The sequence below is a fragment of the Periophthalmus magnuspinnatus genome, chromosome 5, assembly GCF_009829125.3.
Source record: "Periophthalmus magnuspinnatus isolate fPerMag1 chromosome 5, fPerMag1.2.pri, whole genome shotgun sequence".
Classification (NCBI taxonomy): Eukaryota; Metazoa; Chordata; class Actinopteri; order Gobiiformes; family Gobiidae; genus Periophthalmus; species Periophthalmus magnuspinnatus.
The window spans coordinates 15,539,891-15,559,767 of NC_047130.1; the positions used below are offsets into that span (position 1 = coordinate 15,539,891).

Genomic DNA, 19,877 nt, shown 5'->3' on the forward strand with positions numbered 1-19,877 from the left:
CTAAACCAGGACTAAACCAGGATTAAAGCAGGTCCAAACCAGGACTAAACCAGGACTAAACCAGGACTAAAGCAGGTCTAAACCAGGACTAAACCAGGACTAAAGCAGGTCCAAACCAGGACTAAACCAGGACTAAACCAGGACTAAACCAGGTCCAAACCAGGACTAAACCAGGACTAACCCAGGAGTAATCCAGGACTAAACAAGGACTAAAGCAGGTCTAAACTAGGACTAAAGCAGGTCTAAACCAGGACTAAACCAGGACTTAACCAGGTCTAAACCAGGACTAACCCAGGACTAAACCAGGACTAAAGCAGATTTGTAAATGATCACTTTAACAAGCTCGTAGTTCCTCCTCAGACTTTTTCCAGAGGCGTTCGCGTTACTTGAAACATTACCTCTTCTTTACTGTATTTTCTGCTCGTTTAAATGTTTTGTTTATTTTTAACGGTGAATCAGACTGAGTTGCTCTGAAAATCCTCCCACGGCTCCGACCCCCTCCTCGAGCGTCTGCTAACGTTTATAACCCGATTCGTTTGGCTCCATTAAACCACAGGCTGTTTTAATAGAAACATCCAAATGGGGGGCAGCAGTTTACAGTGAAATGTGAGGACTTACATTTTACAGCACACTCCATACTTCACCTCAGATGATAATGATGATAGGTAGTTGGTGACATTTCACAACACTGCCCTGATTACCGTCAGGACCCCGCCCCTCCTCCTCCCCTCAGACTCTCCCCTTTACTCCTCCAGACCCCGCCCCTCCTCACTCTCCCCTTTAGTCCTTCACACTCTGAACACTTTTAGTTGTTTAGTGTTCATTTGAAGGGACAATATCCAGAGACATTAAACTCATAAAAACAGAGATGATCTTCACCAGATTAAGAGACACTTTCCACCTGCAGCCCCCGATTTACAGAAAGAAATTATACAAGGCAATTACATTCAGTCAGCAATAAGAACAATTCCTTCTGTCCACTCTCTGACCCAAACACACACATTAATATGCTCTGTGTGACTAACTCTAATATATAAGAGAACATCTGCCTGTAAACAGCTGAATGTTTTTTACCCCGTGTGTTTTCATCAGACTGTATAAAGAAGTGACTGAGTGTGACGTCGCCCACAGTATTCAGTTCCAAATGAAGCTAGCGGTTTTAGGGGGCAATTTGGAACAGAGTTTCATATTTGGAATTCGGACCGTGAGTATCATAGCAACCAAAGAACCAATCAGGAGAGAGGCTGTTGATGGTAACGCCCCTTCCCGCCCACACCACTGGTTTGGCAGGGAACGGGCACATCGCAATGCTGTCAATCAAACCTGTTGTTAACGCTAGCAGGAGTGACCTCGGGGAAAGAAGGCAACTGATTTGTCTGTTATTAATGTTCATAACTTGATTTACAGACACAATAGTGAAATAAAAACCCAAGGATTATGAAGTGCGGGTTTATATGAACATTTAAGACCAAAATGATGAGTCTGACAGTAGCAGTTACAGAGAGAGGACACAGTTTTTACACAGAAAGTGAATTGGAGCCAGAGTCGATGGAGCTGGAAGTGCACCCATGATCACTTCCTGTTTGGAACGCAGCGCCTAGCAGTTAGCCATGTCCATTTATATAAACAGTCTATGCTAGCAGGTTATCTCTGTCCATTTATATATACAGTCTTTTAAAGCCCCACGGTTCATAAACCCCTTTTTTACACTTTGAACAGCTGAAAGGTCTTTGAGTGTGTTTTTCTGTGATAATTTAATGCAGTCAATTGGGAAAATGACTTCCCACAGATTGAACAGCTGTAAGGTTTCTCACCGGTGTGTATTCGCTGATGGACTTTTAGAGTACATTTGTTGGAAAAGGTTTTTTTTACATACTGAACAGCTGAAAGGTCTCTCATCTGTATGTGTTAATCTGTGGTACCTTAATGAAGACAATTCAGTAAATGACTTCTCACAGACTGAACAGCTGAATGGTTTCTCTCCTGTATGGACTCTTCTATGTGCATCTAGATTATATTTACGAGCAAATGTTTTCTGACAAACTGAACAGCTGAAAGGTTTCTCGCCTGTGTGAATTCTCATGTGTCTTTCTAAACCATCTTTTCTCACTAAAGTCTTACTACAAAAAGGACACTGGTGTTTCTTGTCCTCAGCTCCATCGGCTGTTCCTGACATATCCCCGTAGTTCACAGTGACACTGGTCTCTGGTGCAGACTTGTATTTGGGGGATAGACCTGAGTTTGGTGCAGTGGAGCTTGTGGCTCTGATCTGGACTTGGTTGTAGTGGTCTTCATCATCTGAACAGCTGAAAGGAGCTGTCCAGTCTTCATCATTGTCAGTGTGAGAGCAGTGCTCTGTGTATCCCTCAGTCTCTGAGTGTAAATGTGGCTTTGTGCTGATGTCTTCTCCCTGTGTTTCCTCTCTAAGTTCAGGTTGTCTTTGTTGAAGAAGTGAGGATTCTTCTGTCTTCACACAGACAGCACTGGATTCTGGGACACATCTGAAAATCAAAAACACTATTATAATAGTTGTCTGTGTAATCTCTTAGTTTTCCAGGTCTGATCCACTGTAAAAGCAGACGTTAAATCTGTCAACTGGATAAATTGTTGTAGGAGTGAAGACGTTTGGCTGGTCATCCAAGTCACTTCTTCAGTTCTGGTCAGATTGCTGGCAGACAATGCTTCATATCTGTCTAAAGGGAGGATCTAAAATCTGAACCTCACTATCTTCAAAGGAGTGGAAGGGGGAGTTAGTGTCTTTGAGATGCAGATGTACAGCAGACTGGGGTCCAGAGAAGCTCTCTCAACAGTGTTTGTATGTTCTCTTAAGGAGCAGCTGTTTAGTTTCTCCAATGTAACGCTCACTGCACTCTTCACTATGCTGAATGGAGCAGACCACATTACTTTTTTTATGGCTCAGGGCTTTGTCCTTTGGGTGAACCAGTTTCTGTCTTAAAGTGTTTGTAGGTTTGAAATAGAATGGAATCTCATACCGTCTGAAAATTCTCTGAAGTTTTTCAGACTATTTTTGTTAGGAAAGACAATCCTTCCTTAAAGATTCCATCCTCAGACCCAAAGCAAACAAAAAGAAACAAAAGAGAACAGCAGGAGGGCCATGAAAGATTGAATAGGGTCGTTAAGGCTGAAACTGGAGACAATAGCTATTTACAGTTTCAGTGTAGTTACCTCCATCCTTCAGACAGATATATGACAGTGTCCAGCAGTAGTCTGACCAGAACTGAGGAAGTGGCTTGGATGAGCAGCCAAACGTCTTCACTCCTACAATAATTTGCCCAATTCACAGATTTAAACTTCGTCTTTTACTATTAGAATAGTTCCAAAAAGGACACAGCAGAGGCTGCAGTTATCTAGTGTATGTGTATATGTGTGTGTATATATATATATATATATATATATATATATATATATATATATATATATATATATATATATATATATATAATACACTATATATATAATGTCCCTGCAGAGGAAATGACTGAATGTGTCTCTCTGGTGTATAGTCTGTATAAACGTGCTAACCCCGTAGTTTAGACCTGTGCAGTGTTCACAGAGCATCTGTGTGAGGAAACATGAGTTAGAAGTGTGTAAATGCTTCAGGCCTACACTGGCAGCTGCTCCTCCTCCTGTTTGATGCCCTGTTCCCCTGGCTCCTCTTTATTCTGTTGAGTCTCTGGGATTTCCTGCTTCAGACCTGGACCAGGATTCAGGGAGGGCATCTGGACACCTGCAGAAGAAAACGGGAAACTACATGTCAAACAGACTACACATTTTAGATAAGGCTTATGTTGTGTTAGCATTTCCCATCCCATTTTTAGTTGTACTGCGGCGTTTTAGATGCTGTGCTCTGTGTCGTTGATGAATGTTTGAGTGTAAGAGCAGAAAACAGCAAATTTTCAAGCATCCACCCCCCTGGTGTCTGACGCAACGTGACTTGTTGCATGTGAAAGTGGCATTACGGGGAAGGAAAATAATTCATAATTAGATCAGTCACAATATTTAAAGTCCAGATATGGATTAAGTTCATGTTAGAGTTTCACACACGTTAAAAGATGTGGCCATTTTGTTTTCATAGTTTTTTTTCTACAGGTGTTTCCTCTGTATGTGCACATTTATATGCATCTACACTATATTTACGAGCAAATGTTTTCTCACAGGTTAAACAGCTGTATGGTATTTCTCCTGAGTGTGTTATAATACAGCATTTTAGACCTCCACTGTGAATAAATCCTTTTAGACAAACTGAACAGCTGTAAGGTTTGTGTCTTTCTGTTAATTTAGCGCAGTCAATTAGGAAAATTATTTCTTACAGACTGAACAGCTGTAAGGTTTCTCTCCTGTGTATTAGTCTGTGGTACCTTAGTGAAGACAACTAGGTAAATGGCTTGGTTTCTGGCCTGCATGTATTTGTCTGTGTGCATCTAAATTGTATTTACATGAAAACGTTTTCTGCTGATCTGAACAGCTATAAACTTTCACTCCTCTGTGAGCTCTCATGTATCTTTCTAATACCTGTTGAATCTCAAATGTCACTTTACAAAAAACACACTGGTGTTTCTTTCTGACATATCCCCGTAGTTCACAGTGACACTGGTCTCTGGTGCAGACTTGTATTTGGGGGACAGACCGGAGTTTGGTGCAGTGGAGCTTGTGGCTCTGATCTGGACTTGATTGTAGTGGTCTCCATCAGCCTCTGTCTCCATCTGTGCAGCTGAACAGCTGAAAGGAGCTGTCCAGTCGTCCTCATTGTCAGTGTAAGAGCAGTGCACCGCGTGTCCCTCAGTCTCTGAGTGTAAATGTGGCTCTGTGCTGATGTCTTCTCCCCGTGTTTCCTCTTTGGGTTCAGGTTGTCTTTTTTGAAGCAGTGAGGAGTCTTCTGTCTTCACACAGACAACACTGGACTCTGGGACACACCTGAAAATCAAAAACACTATTAGAAAAGTTCCAAATAGGACACAGCAGAGGCTGCAGTTATCTATGTCATATAATGTCCCTGCAGAGGAAATGACTGAATGTGTCTCTGTGGTGTATAGTCTGTATAAACGTGCTAACCCTGTAGTTCAGACCTCTGCAGTGTTCACAGAGCATCTGTCTGAGGAAACATTAGTTAGAAGTGTGTAAATGCTTCAGGCCTACACTGGCAGCTGCTCCTCCTCCTGTTTGACGCTCTGTTCCTCTGGCTCCTCTTTAATCTGTGGAGTCCCTGGGATTTCCTGGTCCAGGTCGGAACCAGGACTCAGGGAGGGCATCTGGACACCTGCAGCAAAGAACGGGAAACTACATGTCAAACAGACTACACATTTTATTTGAGTACGTCCTGCGTCTGCATGAGGAAGTCTTGATCAGCATATACATAAAACAGTTCATTTACGGTTTTAAATCTTCACGTTTGTCATCAGCCTGTAAAGATGGCAAACACAAGCCTATTCAGAGAGTTATTCACTGTAGACCTGATTCAAAGGGCTGAACACTCACAGTCAAGTTTGATCGGTTTTCCCAAACGCAAGAACTGTGATTGGTCGATCCACATGGACAACATGAACTGATTAAAAGCAGCTCAGAGCAGCTAAAGTTTGTCAGAGAAGTAATAAACCTTTAAGACCATTGCATGTGTATGTCATGTGCACATGGCTGTGTACGGGTAAGCTGTGGTGGACAGCACAGATTTCCCCTTTGCGCCGCTGCCTGAGCTCCAGGTGGATTCACGTTCATTTAAATTATTTCAACTAAATGTTGGAATTGAATGTCCTAAAGCATCATGGAGGACAGGACATCGTTGAGGACAGGACATCATTGAGGACAGGCCAGCGTGGAGGACAGAGCAGACAGCAGCAGGTGGAAGTGGAAGACCAAAGACTGCTGGGAAACCTTTACAGTTTTTAATCCACTGCCATCTGCTGGTTGCTCTACAAAATCCACCCGGCTACATCCATTTCCACAAAGTGGAACAGACCTTCATTTTACTTTAATGTAGCAAATCTACGATGCTAATCTATGTCTATAAACTCCAAGGCGCTTACAGCACCTCCTCCAGGTCTCCTGCTCCTCCAGGTCTCCTGCTCCTCCAGGTCTCCTGCTCCTCCAGGTCTCCTGCTCCTCCAGGTCTCCTGCTCCTCCAGGTCTCCTGCTCCTCCTCAATGTTAAAGCTCCAGTGAAAGCAGCAGTACTAAGAATATTTGTAGTATATCTGTATTAGTATTAGTAATATTTGTTTAAAAAAAACGAAGAGAATAACAAAAGTTGGTAGACACAGTAAACTCGATCAGTGTTTTAAAATGAGAATTTACTGAGCCGCGGTAAACTCTTATTTAAATGAAATTTTAAATGTAAAACATATAGATTTGTGTCCAGTGTGTGCGTGAGGACTCACCCGCTCTGAGCAGCACGACTCTCGGGCTCAGAGCCTCCAGCAGCTCCTGGTTCCTCTGGTTCTCCTCTTTGGAGCGACACAGTTCCTCCTCATACTCCGCTATGGTTCTTTCAAACAGCGCAAATATGTCTTCAGCTGCCGCAGTCCAGAGCTCTCCGGATTTTACATATTTTGACTCAGTGTTTTTAGCTTTAGCTCCGAGCTAACCACCACGAGCCAAGGCCACCGGAACAACAGCTATTCTGCGCATGCGCGAGTTTCAAGTCTACTCCGGTGACGACGCCACCTACAGGACTGGAGTGTGACAGTGTTTGAAAATGTGGATAAAGAACACTTTACATCAGCAGAACTAAACAAGGACTAAACCAGGTCTAAGACAGAACTTAACTCTGACTTGAGTAGTTCTAAACAATAATAACTCAAAAGGACATTTTGAGGGGCTCAGCCAAAGGGCATTTTTGCACATCACCTAAAATGAACTTATCCACGTGCCCAAGTAAGTGGTAAATAAGCAAATAGTTTACTCCTTTAGGAATGACTTTTAGGTATGTTTAGCAAAGCTTTTTGCATAATTGTATGAGCTGAGGGACCAATAAGATTATTACAAAAGTAACAGAGGCCAAGCAACATGTGAGGGGGGTTGTCCCCCATGAAATGTTTGATAAAATAAACGTAATTTCCTGTAATCTGGGGTGTTTTAGGTGAAGAAATCCTGTTTTAACTGATATAGAACAATGGGATATGAGCCTGTGGCTGTGGCTCCTTCTCTCCAAGATTCAGAACATACAAACCTTTTATGGCAGACTTATCACTCTTTCATTTTACAATCTCTCTAATGGCAAGTGACACCAATGTACACATCCATGATGACTGATGTCCACAAGGGAGCAGTCAAACTAACAGCTGAAGTCTGCTTAATTTCTGCCAAGGCATTCTCTTTGGTTACAGTGTACCTTGCTTCCACCATTGCCTTTACAGTTTTGCGGCTTGGAATGGAGTATGATGGGTCCAGGATTTTAATACAATTTTGTAAGCCTTCATCCTCAGCGATAAAAAAACTATCTTTGACTGTCATATCCACCAATGTCTCATCCAGCATCTGTTTTCTGGACACTGTGTGGGAGAAAAGTTACTATATGAATATGATACACAGCATCCACAATAAATAGACACACACATACATATATACAGTATATATACATATATATTTAGCTTACTGTCAGGATTTCCAGTATTGACAGGGTCACTGGTTTGCTGGGTATGATTGTCTTGATGCCTGCTATGCAAGTGTCTCAGCATTTATGACGTGTTGTTGCTGTAAGAGAACTCTTGTGTGCAGAGCAAACACCGCACCTACAAGCAATTGTAATTTTGAGATGCATTTAAAAATGAATAATACAAATCAAACATGGAAACATAAAATGTATGCCATAAACTGCATTATACCTTATTTGGTTATGTAACAAACAGCCAAGTTTGTTACTAGATTAATAGCACCTTACACTATAAGCACTTTAAATTGCACGTACACTTTAATAGCACACAGCACTTTAAACATTATTTGCACTGTAAAAAAAAGAATTGCACAAAAGGATTTAAAAATGTTTATTTAATTTGTCTGCTTTTACCCAGTTTAAGATCTGGTGGCACAGGGCACTTTAATTGAAGCTGCGTGTCCTGGAGGGGAAAGAGGACAAAATTAACAGCTAATTAATACATTGGATATGTGCAATATTAGTGCAATGTTTGTTTGAGAATGGTTAAGTGTTTGTGTGTTCTGCACTTTGTAGTGTTTTTAGTGAAAGTGTTTTAAAAATGTTTTAACTCTCCACCTCCTTGTCCTTGTGTCCAGGTGTCAAAGAGGTCCCCAGGCAAACAAGCTCCCTTAAAAAGGTTCCAGGGCGGGACCAAGGCGGGGGAGGTGTAGGGGAGACATGTTGGGCAGTTTTAAATGGTTTATGGGTTTTAAGTATATTTGGTGTTTGGTTTTAGGGTTTATGTATTTTAATATGTATAATGTTGATTTGGGTTATAGGTTTATGGGTAGGTTTATACCCCTATTAATTAATAGTAGTTTAGTCCAGTTAGAGAAACAGGATAAAAGGCGCCTGCAACCATCAAACCAGGTTCTGCTGCTGGAGATGATGCTGCTCCTCTGACCTCCATTTGCACAAGGCACCTTGCACTTTGATAATTGATGGGAGAAAGAAATAAAAAAAATTGTGGACCACACCCGTGCTGCTGTCTTCTGTCGCACATCCTGCCGCTAACGGCCAGCCTACGTTACAGATTGTATGAGATCAAAATGATCCCAAACTATAGAAAGTCGCTTATTAGTGTTACTCGCCATGAAACTTTCCAAAATATTCTCACTCTCCAAATCTCTATCTCCTCACAACCCCATTCTGAAGCATAATGACGCAAAACAGCTGGTATGGCGCCAAACAACTCAAATCTGTCAAACCTGTCAAGCTGTTATTGGTTCAGAATGAACTGAAACAACATGAGCCAATGACACACTGAAAGACTATGAGCCAATGAAAAGCTTCGAAACATTTCTCAAGCCATGAAGGATGGAGCGAAAGTTTTGTCCCTTTAGAACACATTTGTTAGTTCCATATTGTACTTGTGAGGTGAAAATATCTTTGTGCAGTTAGAGCCGATGAACGTGAGATAGTTTGATTGGCAGTATGTTTACACTAAAATTACCTTTCATTATAAAGTGTAGACCTCAGATTTTCATAAAAATGTTGCAAGGAATTAAGAACCAAAAAGAGTTAAGTTTCTTTAAGTGTAGATGTTTGGTTTTGAAAGTGTAATTTAGGATTTCAGAGTCCAACATCAACTTTGTAAATGCAGAAGAGTCCACCTTGTGTTTATGAAGTGTTTAACATGACACCCACAGCTCCCTGTCCACTGTCTGACCCTAACCCCCAACCCTTCCTTGCATCCTTCCAAGCCACTTTGTATCCTCACGTCCTTCCTTCCTTGCCTCCTTGTAGCCTCATGTCCTTCCATCCTTGTGTCCTTCCATCCTTACCTCAGTGTATCCTTGCTTCCATGTGTCTTTTTTTCCTTGCCTCCTTGTATCATTGCTTCCTTATGTTCTTGTATCCTTATACACCCTGACGGACTCTCCCATCACCACTGTGGACTCTTTCCACTTCCTGGGCACCTGCATCACCCAGGATCTCAAGTGGGAGCCGACCATCAGCTCCCTCATCAAGAAAGCCCAGCACAGGATGTTCTACCTGCGGTCCAGATGATGGTGCCGTTTTACACGGCCATCATTGAGTCCATCCTCACCTCCTCCATCACTGTGTGGTTCGCTGGGGCCACTGCCAGGGACAGACAGAGACTGCAGCGCAGTGTGCGCTCTGCTGAGAAGGTGATTGGCTGCAGCCTTCCATCTCTACAGGACCTGTACGTCTCCAGGACTCGGGGGCGAGCAGGCCGTATAGCAGCTGACACCTCTCACCCTGGACATGGACTATTTGAGCCACTTCCCTCTGGCAGGAGGCTACGGTCCATTGGGACCAGAACCTCTCGTCATAAGAACAGTTTCTTCCCCTCTGCTGTTTGCCTCATGAACACTTTATAATATTTGCACAAAACTGGACACTTTATAACACCGGCCACTTTAATAAGTCATCTTTGCACTGTTGTTCTGATGCTGCTGTTGTATATATTTTCTACCTTTAAGTATTTTATTTGATTTTCAAGCATATCTTTTTTTTAAACTTCGTGCATGCCCTTATTTGTATTTGTATTTATTCAGTGTGTTTAATGTTTTATGTTGCACTTTATCACCAAAATAAGTTCCTAGTTTGTGAACTGTGTTCACAAACGATGGCAATAAAAGGATTCTGATTCTGATATGTCCTTTATTCCTTCAATGCTTGTATCCTAGCTTCCTTATGTACTTGCGCCCTTGCTTCCTTACCTCTTAGCATCCTTGCTTTTTGCATCCTTGGTTCCTTCATCCTCCCTTCTTTGTGTCCTTCCAACCTTGCCTCCTCCCATCCTTCCTTCCTTGCTTTCTTATATCCTTGTGTCTTTCGTTCCTTGCATCCTTACCTTCTTGAATCCTCGCGTCCTTCTTTGTATCCTCGTGTCCTTCCTTCCTTGCCTTCTTGTAGCCTTGCGTCCTTCCTTTCTTGCATCTTTGTATCCTTGTGTCCTTCCATCCTTGCTTTCATGTGTCTTTTCTTCCTTACCTCCTTGTACCATTGCTTCCTTATATCGTTGCCTCCTTCCTTCCTTGTATCCTTATATGTCCTTTATTCCTTCGTTGCTTGCATGATTGACTCCTTATCTCCTTGCCTCCTTGTCATTGCACACTACTCTGTGCATTGTGGTTTCTTTTCTCCTGTAGTATGAACAAAAATAAATACTACACTTTATCATTGAACAAGCTAAAGCTATTTCCAAAAGCTATAAAAATCCTTTCCTTATTTCAATGGTGGAGACAGAGAAGATGCACAACTTTTATTATTTTGGGAGTTATTTTTATTATTTTATTTTGACACTCGGCCCAGGACATAGAGAGACTTACCATAAACCAGGTTCAAACATCATTTTAACTAGAGATCGAGTTTTTTTCATGGCTGATGCCATTGATTGTTCAGAATCCAGAGAAACTACGGCAGATATTTTTGGGCCAATATGTAATTTACTAAAAACTCACCCACAGCCATTTTTACCACAATCTAAGAGAGCTGTAATCATGTCCTCAAATGTTCAAATATAGTTTTATGCATATTCTTTAGACAGCAGGTCAGCCCAACCTAAATATCGCCCTTTGCTGGAGCTTTAAGGCTGATAGCTGATACGGTAAAAAGAGCAAATCTTTAGAACGTCCAACGTCAGATGAACACAGCAGCTTCAGACACACTCTGAGCTGCTGAAAGGCCTCTCTCCTGAATGTACTTTTCTATGATAATTTAGTGCATTCAACTGAGAAAATAACTTCCCACAAATTGAACAGCTGTAAGGTTTCTCTCCTGTGTGTATTCTTTTATGGACTTTTAGAGTGGATTTGCGGGTAAAAGATCTTTTACAAATTGAACAGCTGAAAGGTTTCTCATCTGTATGTGTTTGTCTGTGGTACGTTAGTGCAGTCATTTGTTTAAATGATTTATCACACAATGAGCAGCTGAATGGTCTTTCCCCTGTATGGACTCTTCTATGTGCATCTAGATTATATTTACGGGCAAACGTTTTCTGACAATCTGAACAGCTGTGCACTTTCACTCTTGTGTGAATTCTCATGTGTCTTTCTAAACTCTTTTCAGTCCCAAATGGCAATCTACAAAAAGGACACAGGTGTTTCTTGTCCTCAGCTCCTTCAGCTGTTCCTGACATGTCTCCGTAGTTCACAGTGACACTGGTCTCTGGTGCAGACTTGTATATGGGGGATAAACCTGAGTTTGATGCAGTGGAGCTTGTGGCTCTGATCTGGACTTGATTGTAGAGGTCTCCATCAGCCTCTGTCCCCATCTGTGTAGCTGAACAGCTGAAAGGAGTTGTCCAGTCTTCATTATTGTCAGTGTAAGAGCAGTGCTCCGTGTGTCCCCCAGTCTCTGAGTGTAAATGTGGCTCTGTGCTGATGTCTTCTCCCTGTGTTTCCTCTCTGGGTTCATGTTGTCTTTTTTGAAGCAGTGAGGACTCTTCTGTCTTCACACAGACAGCACTGGACTCTGGGACACACCTGAAAATCAAAAACAGAATTAGAATGGTTCCAAAAAAGACACAGCAGAGGCTGCAGTTATCTATGTTATATAATGTCCCTGCAGAGGAAATGACTGAATGTGTCCCTCTGGTGTATAGTCTGTATAAACGTGCTATACTGTGCAATACTCAAGTCACTTTACGGAGATGTTATATTAGAGTCCATTTTTAGTTTATTTTTAAGTCAATTTTTTTTAATTATTTTAAGCTATTTATCTATTATCTTGTTTTATTGCATGTACCATTTTCCTTCTGTTCTTTAATTGTGCGGTGCAATACTGGAATTTCCTCACTGTGGGACTTATAAAGGCATATCTTATCTTATCCCTGTACTTCAGACCTGTGCAGTGTTCACAGAGCATCTGTGTGAGGAAACATGAGTTAGAAGTGTGTAAATGTTTGAGGCCTACACTGGCAGCTGCTCCTCCTCCTGTTTGAGGCGCTGTTCCTCTGGCTCCTCTTTATTCTGTTGAGTCTCTGGGATTTCCTGGTTCAGACCTGAGCCAGAACTGCGGGAGGGCATCTGGACACCTGCAGGAGAGAACAGGACACTACATGTCAAACAGACTACACATTTTAGATGAGACTTATGTTGTGTTAGCACCTCCTGTCCCATTTTTAGTTGTACTGCAGCCTTTTAGGTGCTGTGCTCAGTGTTGATGAGCGGGTGAGAGTAAGAGCACTCTGTAAGACAATCGTTCTTATTGTAGTGAGTGAGATGGAGGTAGAGAGCCGCAGGTCCAGAGCAGAGCTGTGTCTTTAGATGCAGGAGTGGGGAGTTAGATGGAGATAATCATGCAGTAGTTTCCTCTCAGAAACTCAACTACGGAGTTTCTGCTTAGACTTCTGCGAGTGCTTCTTTTTATAATGTGAGTTACAAACATCCTCAAAGCAAAGGGCCTCACAGTCTCTGCTGAATCACCCAAACTGTCACACTACTTTCTACAAGTGTCTTCACAAAACTATAATTCAGAGATCAAAAACTATTGAGACAATATGTGATTTTGAACAATAATCTTCTTAAATGTTTCAGTTTGGTCTTGTTCTTCTGATGAACCTGAGGTCATTCAGGAGGTTTGTTTTAACCAGTGTGGGACAAAAGAAGGGCCTTCACTGCAGCGTCAGACTGACTAAACTCATCTTTAACTGTTTGAGACTGGTCCCTATGTAGCTGCCGTACTACACTAGTCTGACCACTAGAGAGCAGTACACTGAGGGAGTTGGTAAAAGTCGGTTTAAATGAGCTCCTGTGACGCTGCGAGTGGAATAAACTCAGTCCGTGAAAAATTACATCGTGTCCTGCTTCATATCATGACAAAAATGGAAAATTCTACATTTTTTCTAAAGTGTGTGTGTGAGGAGAGACTGACCCGAGCTGAGGCCCAGAGCCTCCAGCAGCTCCTGGTTCCTCTGGTTCTCCTCTTTGGAGCGACACAGTTCCTCCTCATACTCCGCTATCGTTCTTTCAAACAGCGCAAATATGTCTTCAGCTGCCGCAGTCAGCCGCTCCTTCACCAGAGCTCTCAGAGTGCGGCTTTTACACATTTTCACTCAGTGTTTTTAGCTTTAGCTCCGAGCTAACCACCACGAGACACACCGGAACAAAGGCTATTGTTTTTCTTCTTCTTCTTCTTCTTCAGTTCTGGCAGACGCCACCGAGGCGCTCTGCTGCCTCCGTCTGATTATCTGAGGATTTACATCATGTTCATAAATACTACAGTGAGCACAAAGGCCACGAGCTTCGAGCTCCATAAATAAACCCTGGTGTGCGCCATTGTCATAAATAGCGCTCTATGAACAGTCCTGAGTTAGACAGAACTGAGGAGAAAGAGCTGGTGTTCCTCACGGCTCCTTTAGGAGAGGAACCATTCATGTTATTAATACGTTTCTTTAGACGGTTTGTCTTATTTAATGAACAACAGCCAAAGTCAATGACCAATCTGTGGCGGCTGTAAGTATAACTCGCGCATGCGCAAAACAGCTATTCCGGTGTGTCTCGTGGTGGTTAGCTCGGAGCTAAAGCTAAAAACACTGAGTGAAAATGTGTAAAAGCCGCACTCTGAGAGCTCTGGTGAAGGAGCGGCTGACTGCGGCAGCTGAAGACATATTTGCGCTGTTTGAAAGAACGATAGCGGAGTATGAGGAGGAACTGTGTCGCTCCAAAGAGGAGAACCAGAGGAACCAGGAGCTGCTGGAGGCTCTGGGGCCAGGAGGCCTCCTCAGGGCGGGTCAGTCTCTTCACTGTGAAGGTTACTTTATAAAGACTAAACCTGCGCTGACAGAAAAGTGAAGGAACCGGGACTTTGTTAAAAACTCTGCATTTTGTCCAGGGACGGGCGTCCCCCTGTTGGTCAGAGATAAAACTGCAGCGGCCGCTTCCATGGAGACAGTTAATTTCATAAACATGTGATTTGCAGATGTTATTTACAGCTGATATTAGGCTTCAGTGACATTGACAGTATTTTATGATCATTTAAATACAGTTATCTGAAACTTTTATTTTTTAAATAATTTTCTTTAATGTAAAATTATAGCTCAGTTTTCTCACACAACAAAAGCCTCATCTAAAATGTGTAGTTTCTTTCAAGTGTAGTTTCCCCTTCTCTCTTACAGCTGTCCAGATGCCCTACCTGAGTCCTCGTCCAGGTCTGAACCAGGAAGTCCAAGAGACTCCACAGATTAAAGAGGAGCCAGAGGAACAGCTCCTCAAACAGGAGGAGGAGCAGCTGCCGGTGTAGGCCTCAAGCATTTACACACTTCCACTGTTACTGACAAATGTCGCAAATAACCCAAGTTAAAGAGGGGCTATCCTGCAAAATCAACTTTTTGGAGCTTTGTCCCATGTCATAATGTTGTTCCCTCATCAAAAACATGTCTGAAGAGGTTTAGATGTCAACCATGTTTGATTAATGTTTGATCTGCCCCAGACACTCTTCAAACCCTCCTTACGTTAACAGTAAGGGCAGCGAGAGGAGGGGGACTCAGAGCGATAAAACAACATAGAAACTAATTCATTAATTTTATACATTGTTTGGTGAATATAATAAAAGAAAGAAGACCTTAGAAACCCAGCCTCTTTAAAGCTCGAGTACTGGATTTTTCTGTCACAGATGTATTAAAATCTAAGGCCCTGTCCCAATCCCCACACAACGCACAAGCACACAGGGGGAAAAAAAATGAGAACTGGGTCAGTCCACACTTCAGATGACTGGCATACTGAACGTGGTTAGGTCTCTGCTCTGGTATCGGTTGATTTCGGGTTGACAGATACTTAAAGCCATAGTATGGAACTGAAAAAGCTGTCTCGGTGCGTCGTTACACCTAATTATACTATGGGAGACGACTAATTGCCAGACTGAATCCACTGGTCCATATTCACCTGCTGCCATTGAGACATAGATCTGAGTGTCATCTGCATAGTTGTGTTAGGACATATTATTGTAGTAGATGTATGTAGATATTGAACAAAAGGGATCCCAGAGTTGACCCCTGGGGTACCCCACAGGTCATGTGATTTGAGACGATGACCAATTTCAACAAAATAATCCCTGTCCTTATCAGGAGAAAGTTGGTTAGTAAATATGTTAAAAGACATATCTGAGATGGGCCAGTAATTTTTCTGTACTGTGGCATCAGGACTGCTCTTCTCTTTAGTTCCAGGAATGTTCCTGATTGAATCGACATGTTAGTTGTTGAACTAATTTGGTTTATTTAACATAGATAAATCTGTTTTACCTAGATAACCTTTGCTGTGTCCTATATGGAACTATTCTGATAGTGTTTTTGATTTTCAGGTGTGCCCCTGAGTCCAGTACTGCATGTGTGAAGACAGAAAAGTCCTCACTGCTTCAACAAAGACAACCTGAACCCAGAGAGGAAACACACGGAGAGGACATCAGTACAGAGCCACATTTACACTCAGAGACTGAGGGACACACGGAGCAATGCTCTTACACTGACAATGATGAAGACTGGACAGGTATTTTCAGCTGTTCAGATGATGAAGACCAATACAACCAAGTCCAAGACCTGTCAGGAATAGTCGAAGGAGCTGAGGCCAACCAACACCAGTGCTCTGTTTGTAAAAGCACATTTGGGAGGAAAGACATTTTACAGAGACACATGAGAGTTCACCCAGAAACAGCTGAAGAAGCTGAGTGGAGGAAACACCAGTGTCCTGTTTGTAATAAGAGATATGTGTCCAAACAGAATTTAGAATCACACTTTAGAATACACACAGGAGAGCGACCTTACAGCTGTTCAGTTTGTAATAAAACATTCATCAGAGCCTGTAATTTATATGGACACAAAAAAATACACAACAAAGAAAAAACATTTAGCTGTTTAATCTGTAAGAAAAAATTCTCCCACAAATATAGTCTGGATGCACATGAAAGAATACACACAGGGGAAAGACCTTACAGCTGTTCAGTCTGTGAGAAGTCATTTAAACAACTGTCTGCACTAAAATACCACAGACTAACACACACAGATGAGAGACCTTTCAGCTGTTCAGTTTGTCAAAAAGGGTTTATTCATAGTGGAGCTCTAAACCGCCATATGATGACACACACAGGAGAAAGACCTTATAGCTGTTCAGTCTGTGAGAAAACATTTGCTCGTAAACATAATCTAGATGCACATAAACGTGCACATATAGACAAAGCACAGGCAGCTGTCGACCTGTAAAAAAAACTAAAAACAAAATGCCCACATCTTGGAGCATTTCAATTCAAGTTTATTTCTACAGCACATTTAAAACCACTCCAGCTGACCTAAGTGCTTCACATAAAAGTAAAAAATAGATAAATAACAAATATACAGATGACGCAATGCACAGGAAAAGAACAATAAAACACCTGTATATCCTGTGTGATATTAAATGCCAGGGAGAAGAAGTGGGTGCTCAGTCTAGTCTTAAACTGCTCTACAGAGGAGCATTTGACAGGCGGCGCTATTACATAGTAACAGAGTAGTAAAGGCTCTGTCACCACTGGTCTTTGGGCACAGCAGCAGGAGCTAACTTCTGACCTCAGAGCTCTGGGTGGAGTATAGGACTGCAGTAACTCCCTCAGATAAAGAGGACCCACAGAGTGCACACGTTCAAAGAGGACCCATAGAGTGCACACGTTCAAAGAGGACCTACAGAGTGCATGCGTTTAAAGACAATAAGATTTTGAATATGACATGAAACAGTAGCCAGGGCAGATTCACAGCACAAGCCTCATGTGCTCTCTGGTTCTAATTTACCCTTTTTTTCCTCTGTGGAGCAGTTTGTAAAATGTTCAGCCCAAAGTAGAGGGTCTGAGCACAGTGTTTGCAGTGTGTTAAAGGCGGAGATCACATAATAAATATTTGATTGCATTGAACCCTGCAGCCTCCTATTGCACTGCATCTGAATATAATCATAGTATTTAAGACCAATAGTTTACAACAATAGTTATCAATATAAATAAATGAGTCATATATTTCCATTCATGTGTAACTATAGCAACGCACTCACATACATTTATGCAGTGGTGGAAGGTAAGCAAGTACAAGTAGTAAAGTACAGATACCAAAAAAATGACTTAAGTACATTTTACAGTATATACTTTATACTTTTACTTCAGTACATTTAAGAGTAGTGTCTGTACTTTCTAATCCACTACATTTTTAACTGGACTGAAAAGTAAAAAGTACATTTCATATGATTTGAGGGGTTACTTTGACCATGTTTGTGGTAAACTTGTACCTTTAAAAGTGGCTCTCCAGTGCCCCCTGCACAGTTAAAATGGAATGGAGCCGATGCCCGGGCTACATCCACATTAACATGGCCAGGCCTCAAAGTCAGTGGGAGGTGAAAAATATTTGTCACACTTAAATGAAATTTGTATTTGTATTAGAGCCCGAGCAAAAACATTTATAGGGACCAGACTGTATCTGCAACGTGAAGGTGGCCATTTTGAATCAAAATATGCAAAGGTCCAAAATCTACACCTTGCACTTTAACAAACACATCCTAGTCTTTTTTATTATCTCCAAAATGAGACAGCGGCATCAGGACATATCTGGGATCAAAAGCTGTCAAAATAATTAACATATGTCCCAGCGTATGGTTATAATAAGCTTATAACAAATTAGCCATTTTGAGAGCATCATCTGGTTCAAACAAGCCCAGTGTAGTGTCTGTGTTTGATGAGCTGGACATAACGATGTGTGAATTAAATATAGATGTTTAAAAGTTGCTGTTCTCGTTTGGATCATGTGAGAGCCAAGTTTAATTCACATAAATTATGTATCACAAGCATTTCTTTTTCTTTAAATGCTGTTTTATGTTACGTTATGTTATACACACATGGATTATTTCATATTGAGAGATTTAACATTTGATTTATATAAATGAGATAAATGTGTTTGGTTTCATTGATTTTTTTTTTTACTTTTGGAAAATACCTCTGAATTATTATATTATTGAATAATTACGTAAATATGTTACCGTCACTATAAGAGTGTGTGACGGAGTAAAGTCTCATTTTTTAAAATGTATTACGCGGCGCCACGAGAATAAAACCGTAACATATTTGATATTAAAGTCGTAATTTTATGGCAATAAAGTCATGGCCAAAGTAAAGACGTCATTTTATCCAGGTTTAGAGGCTGACATCAATGTCAAAACACAGAAGAGCCATTCAACACCACGACCAGAGTACAAAAAAACTGCCTTTATTTGAGTTAAAAGATTCAATAAAAACCTGCGTACGACAGATGTATAACTTTATCTATTTGGCCTTTTAAACATTGAAAACTGTTAAATCATCTCCCCAGAAATGACACAGTCGCCTCTGCGCGGAGCTGTTGCTCCTGGGCGCAAGTCTGCGCAAATTTCACCAAATCTATCCTCTTGACTTTGAGCTTTCTAAATTTGTTTGCACTTGTTGCTTACGCTTGTTTTATTCTTGCTTACGCTTGTTTTATTCTTGTTTACGCTTGTTTGCGCTTGTTTACATTTATTTATACTTGTTTGCACTTGTTTACCCTTGTTTGTACTCGTTTGCACTTGTTGGCACTTGTTTGTGGCTCAGGCTCGTGTTTATAGTGTACCTGCGTAATGCACAGATCCGAGCCGTGCGCAGAGCTCCAGAGCCTCACTGGGGAACAGCAAGGACAGTGAGCGGTGTCGATTCCACATAAAGAATTTGGGGCAAGGGACTGAAATGAGCTTCAGTTCTGTGTCTTTGACAAAACTGTGACCATCTGGACACAGACACAGCGCTGGGACCATAGAGATTAGGCTGCATTATAATATCATTATAATATCTGTGCGTAAAACTGCCCAGAGCGCACGGCTCAAGACCAGAATGAGAGGCGAAGAGGTGTATCGGTATCTAACTGAGACTCATCCACCTGTTTGTGGCTCGGAGCACAGCCTGTGTCCTGCTCAGTGACCCCCAGAGGGCAGCTTTTTCCAGAGAGGACTTTATTCTCATTAAATTACGACTTAAACATTGAAATGTTCCGACTTTATTCTCCTAGCGCCACATAAAACTCCTGAAACGTGCACGTAAAAGATGGAGCCTCACGGTTTTCTGAGCGCAGAGCTGTTTATTTAAACTTTTTGAACTCTTTTTACAGCGGAGTTAAGTGGGAGTTATTTTTCTCCTGGTTTAGTCCTGGTTTAGTCCCGGTGTAGTCCTGGTTTGGTTCTGCTGATGTAAAGTCTTCTATGTTCATATTTCCATACACTGTCACACTCCACTCCTGTAGGTGGCGCTGT

The 19,877-nt window shown here is 41.7% G+C and overlaps 2 protein-coding genes across 6 annotated transcripts in view; one reads left to right on the forward strand and one right to left on the reverse strand.

Moving 5' to 3' along the window:
- The window catches only part of LOC117371523 (gastrula zinc finger protein xLCGF3.1-like), a 60,051-nt gene extending 46,302 nt beyond the window's left edge, over window positions 1–13,749 (reverse strand). The window contains exons 1-5 of one of the 5 annotated variants that reach the window (XM_033967223.2): window positions 6,392–6,637; window positions 5,158–5,278; window positions 4,649–4,935; window positions 3,628–3,748; window positions 543–2,501 (exon numbers count right to left, since the gene is read on the reverse strand). In XM_033967223.2, coding sequence (XP_033823114.2) covers window positions 1,811–2,501; window positions 3,628–3,748; window positions 4,649–4,935; window positions 5,158–5,270 — 1,212 coding nt within the window. In that variant the 5' untranslated portion in view covers window positions 5,271–5,278; window positions 6,392–6,637 and the 3' untranslated portion in view covers window positions 543–1,810. Of the gene's footprint in view, window positions 1–542; window positions 2,502–3,627; window positions 3,749–4,648; window positions 4,936–5,157; window positions 5,279–6,391; window positions 6,638–11,248; window positions 12,102–12,531; window positions 12,653–13,491 lie in introns of those variants that run through there. The other 4 variants (XM_055222093.1, XM_055222094.1, XM_055222096.1 and 1 more) reach the window with 4 other exon arrangements.
- Window positions 13,750–14,112: 363 nt separating this feature from the next.
- Window positions 14,113–17,488, forward strand: LOC129456273 (gastrula zinc finger protein XlCGF52.1-like). Its single transcript, XM_055222097.1, has 3 exons — window positions 14,113–14,349; window positions 14,735–14,855; window positions 15,916–17,488. Exons 1-3 carry the CDS (start codon window positions 14,163–14,165, stop codon window positions 16,808–16,810), a joined length of 1,203 nt encoding a protein of 400 aa, XP_055078072.1. The 5' UTR covers window positions 14,113–14,162; the 3' UTR covers window positions 16,811–17,488.
- The last annotated feature ends 2,389 nt before the right edge of the window (window positions 17,489–19,877 follow it).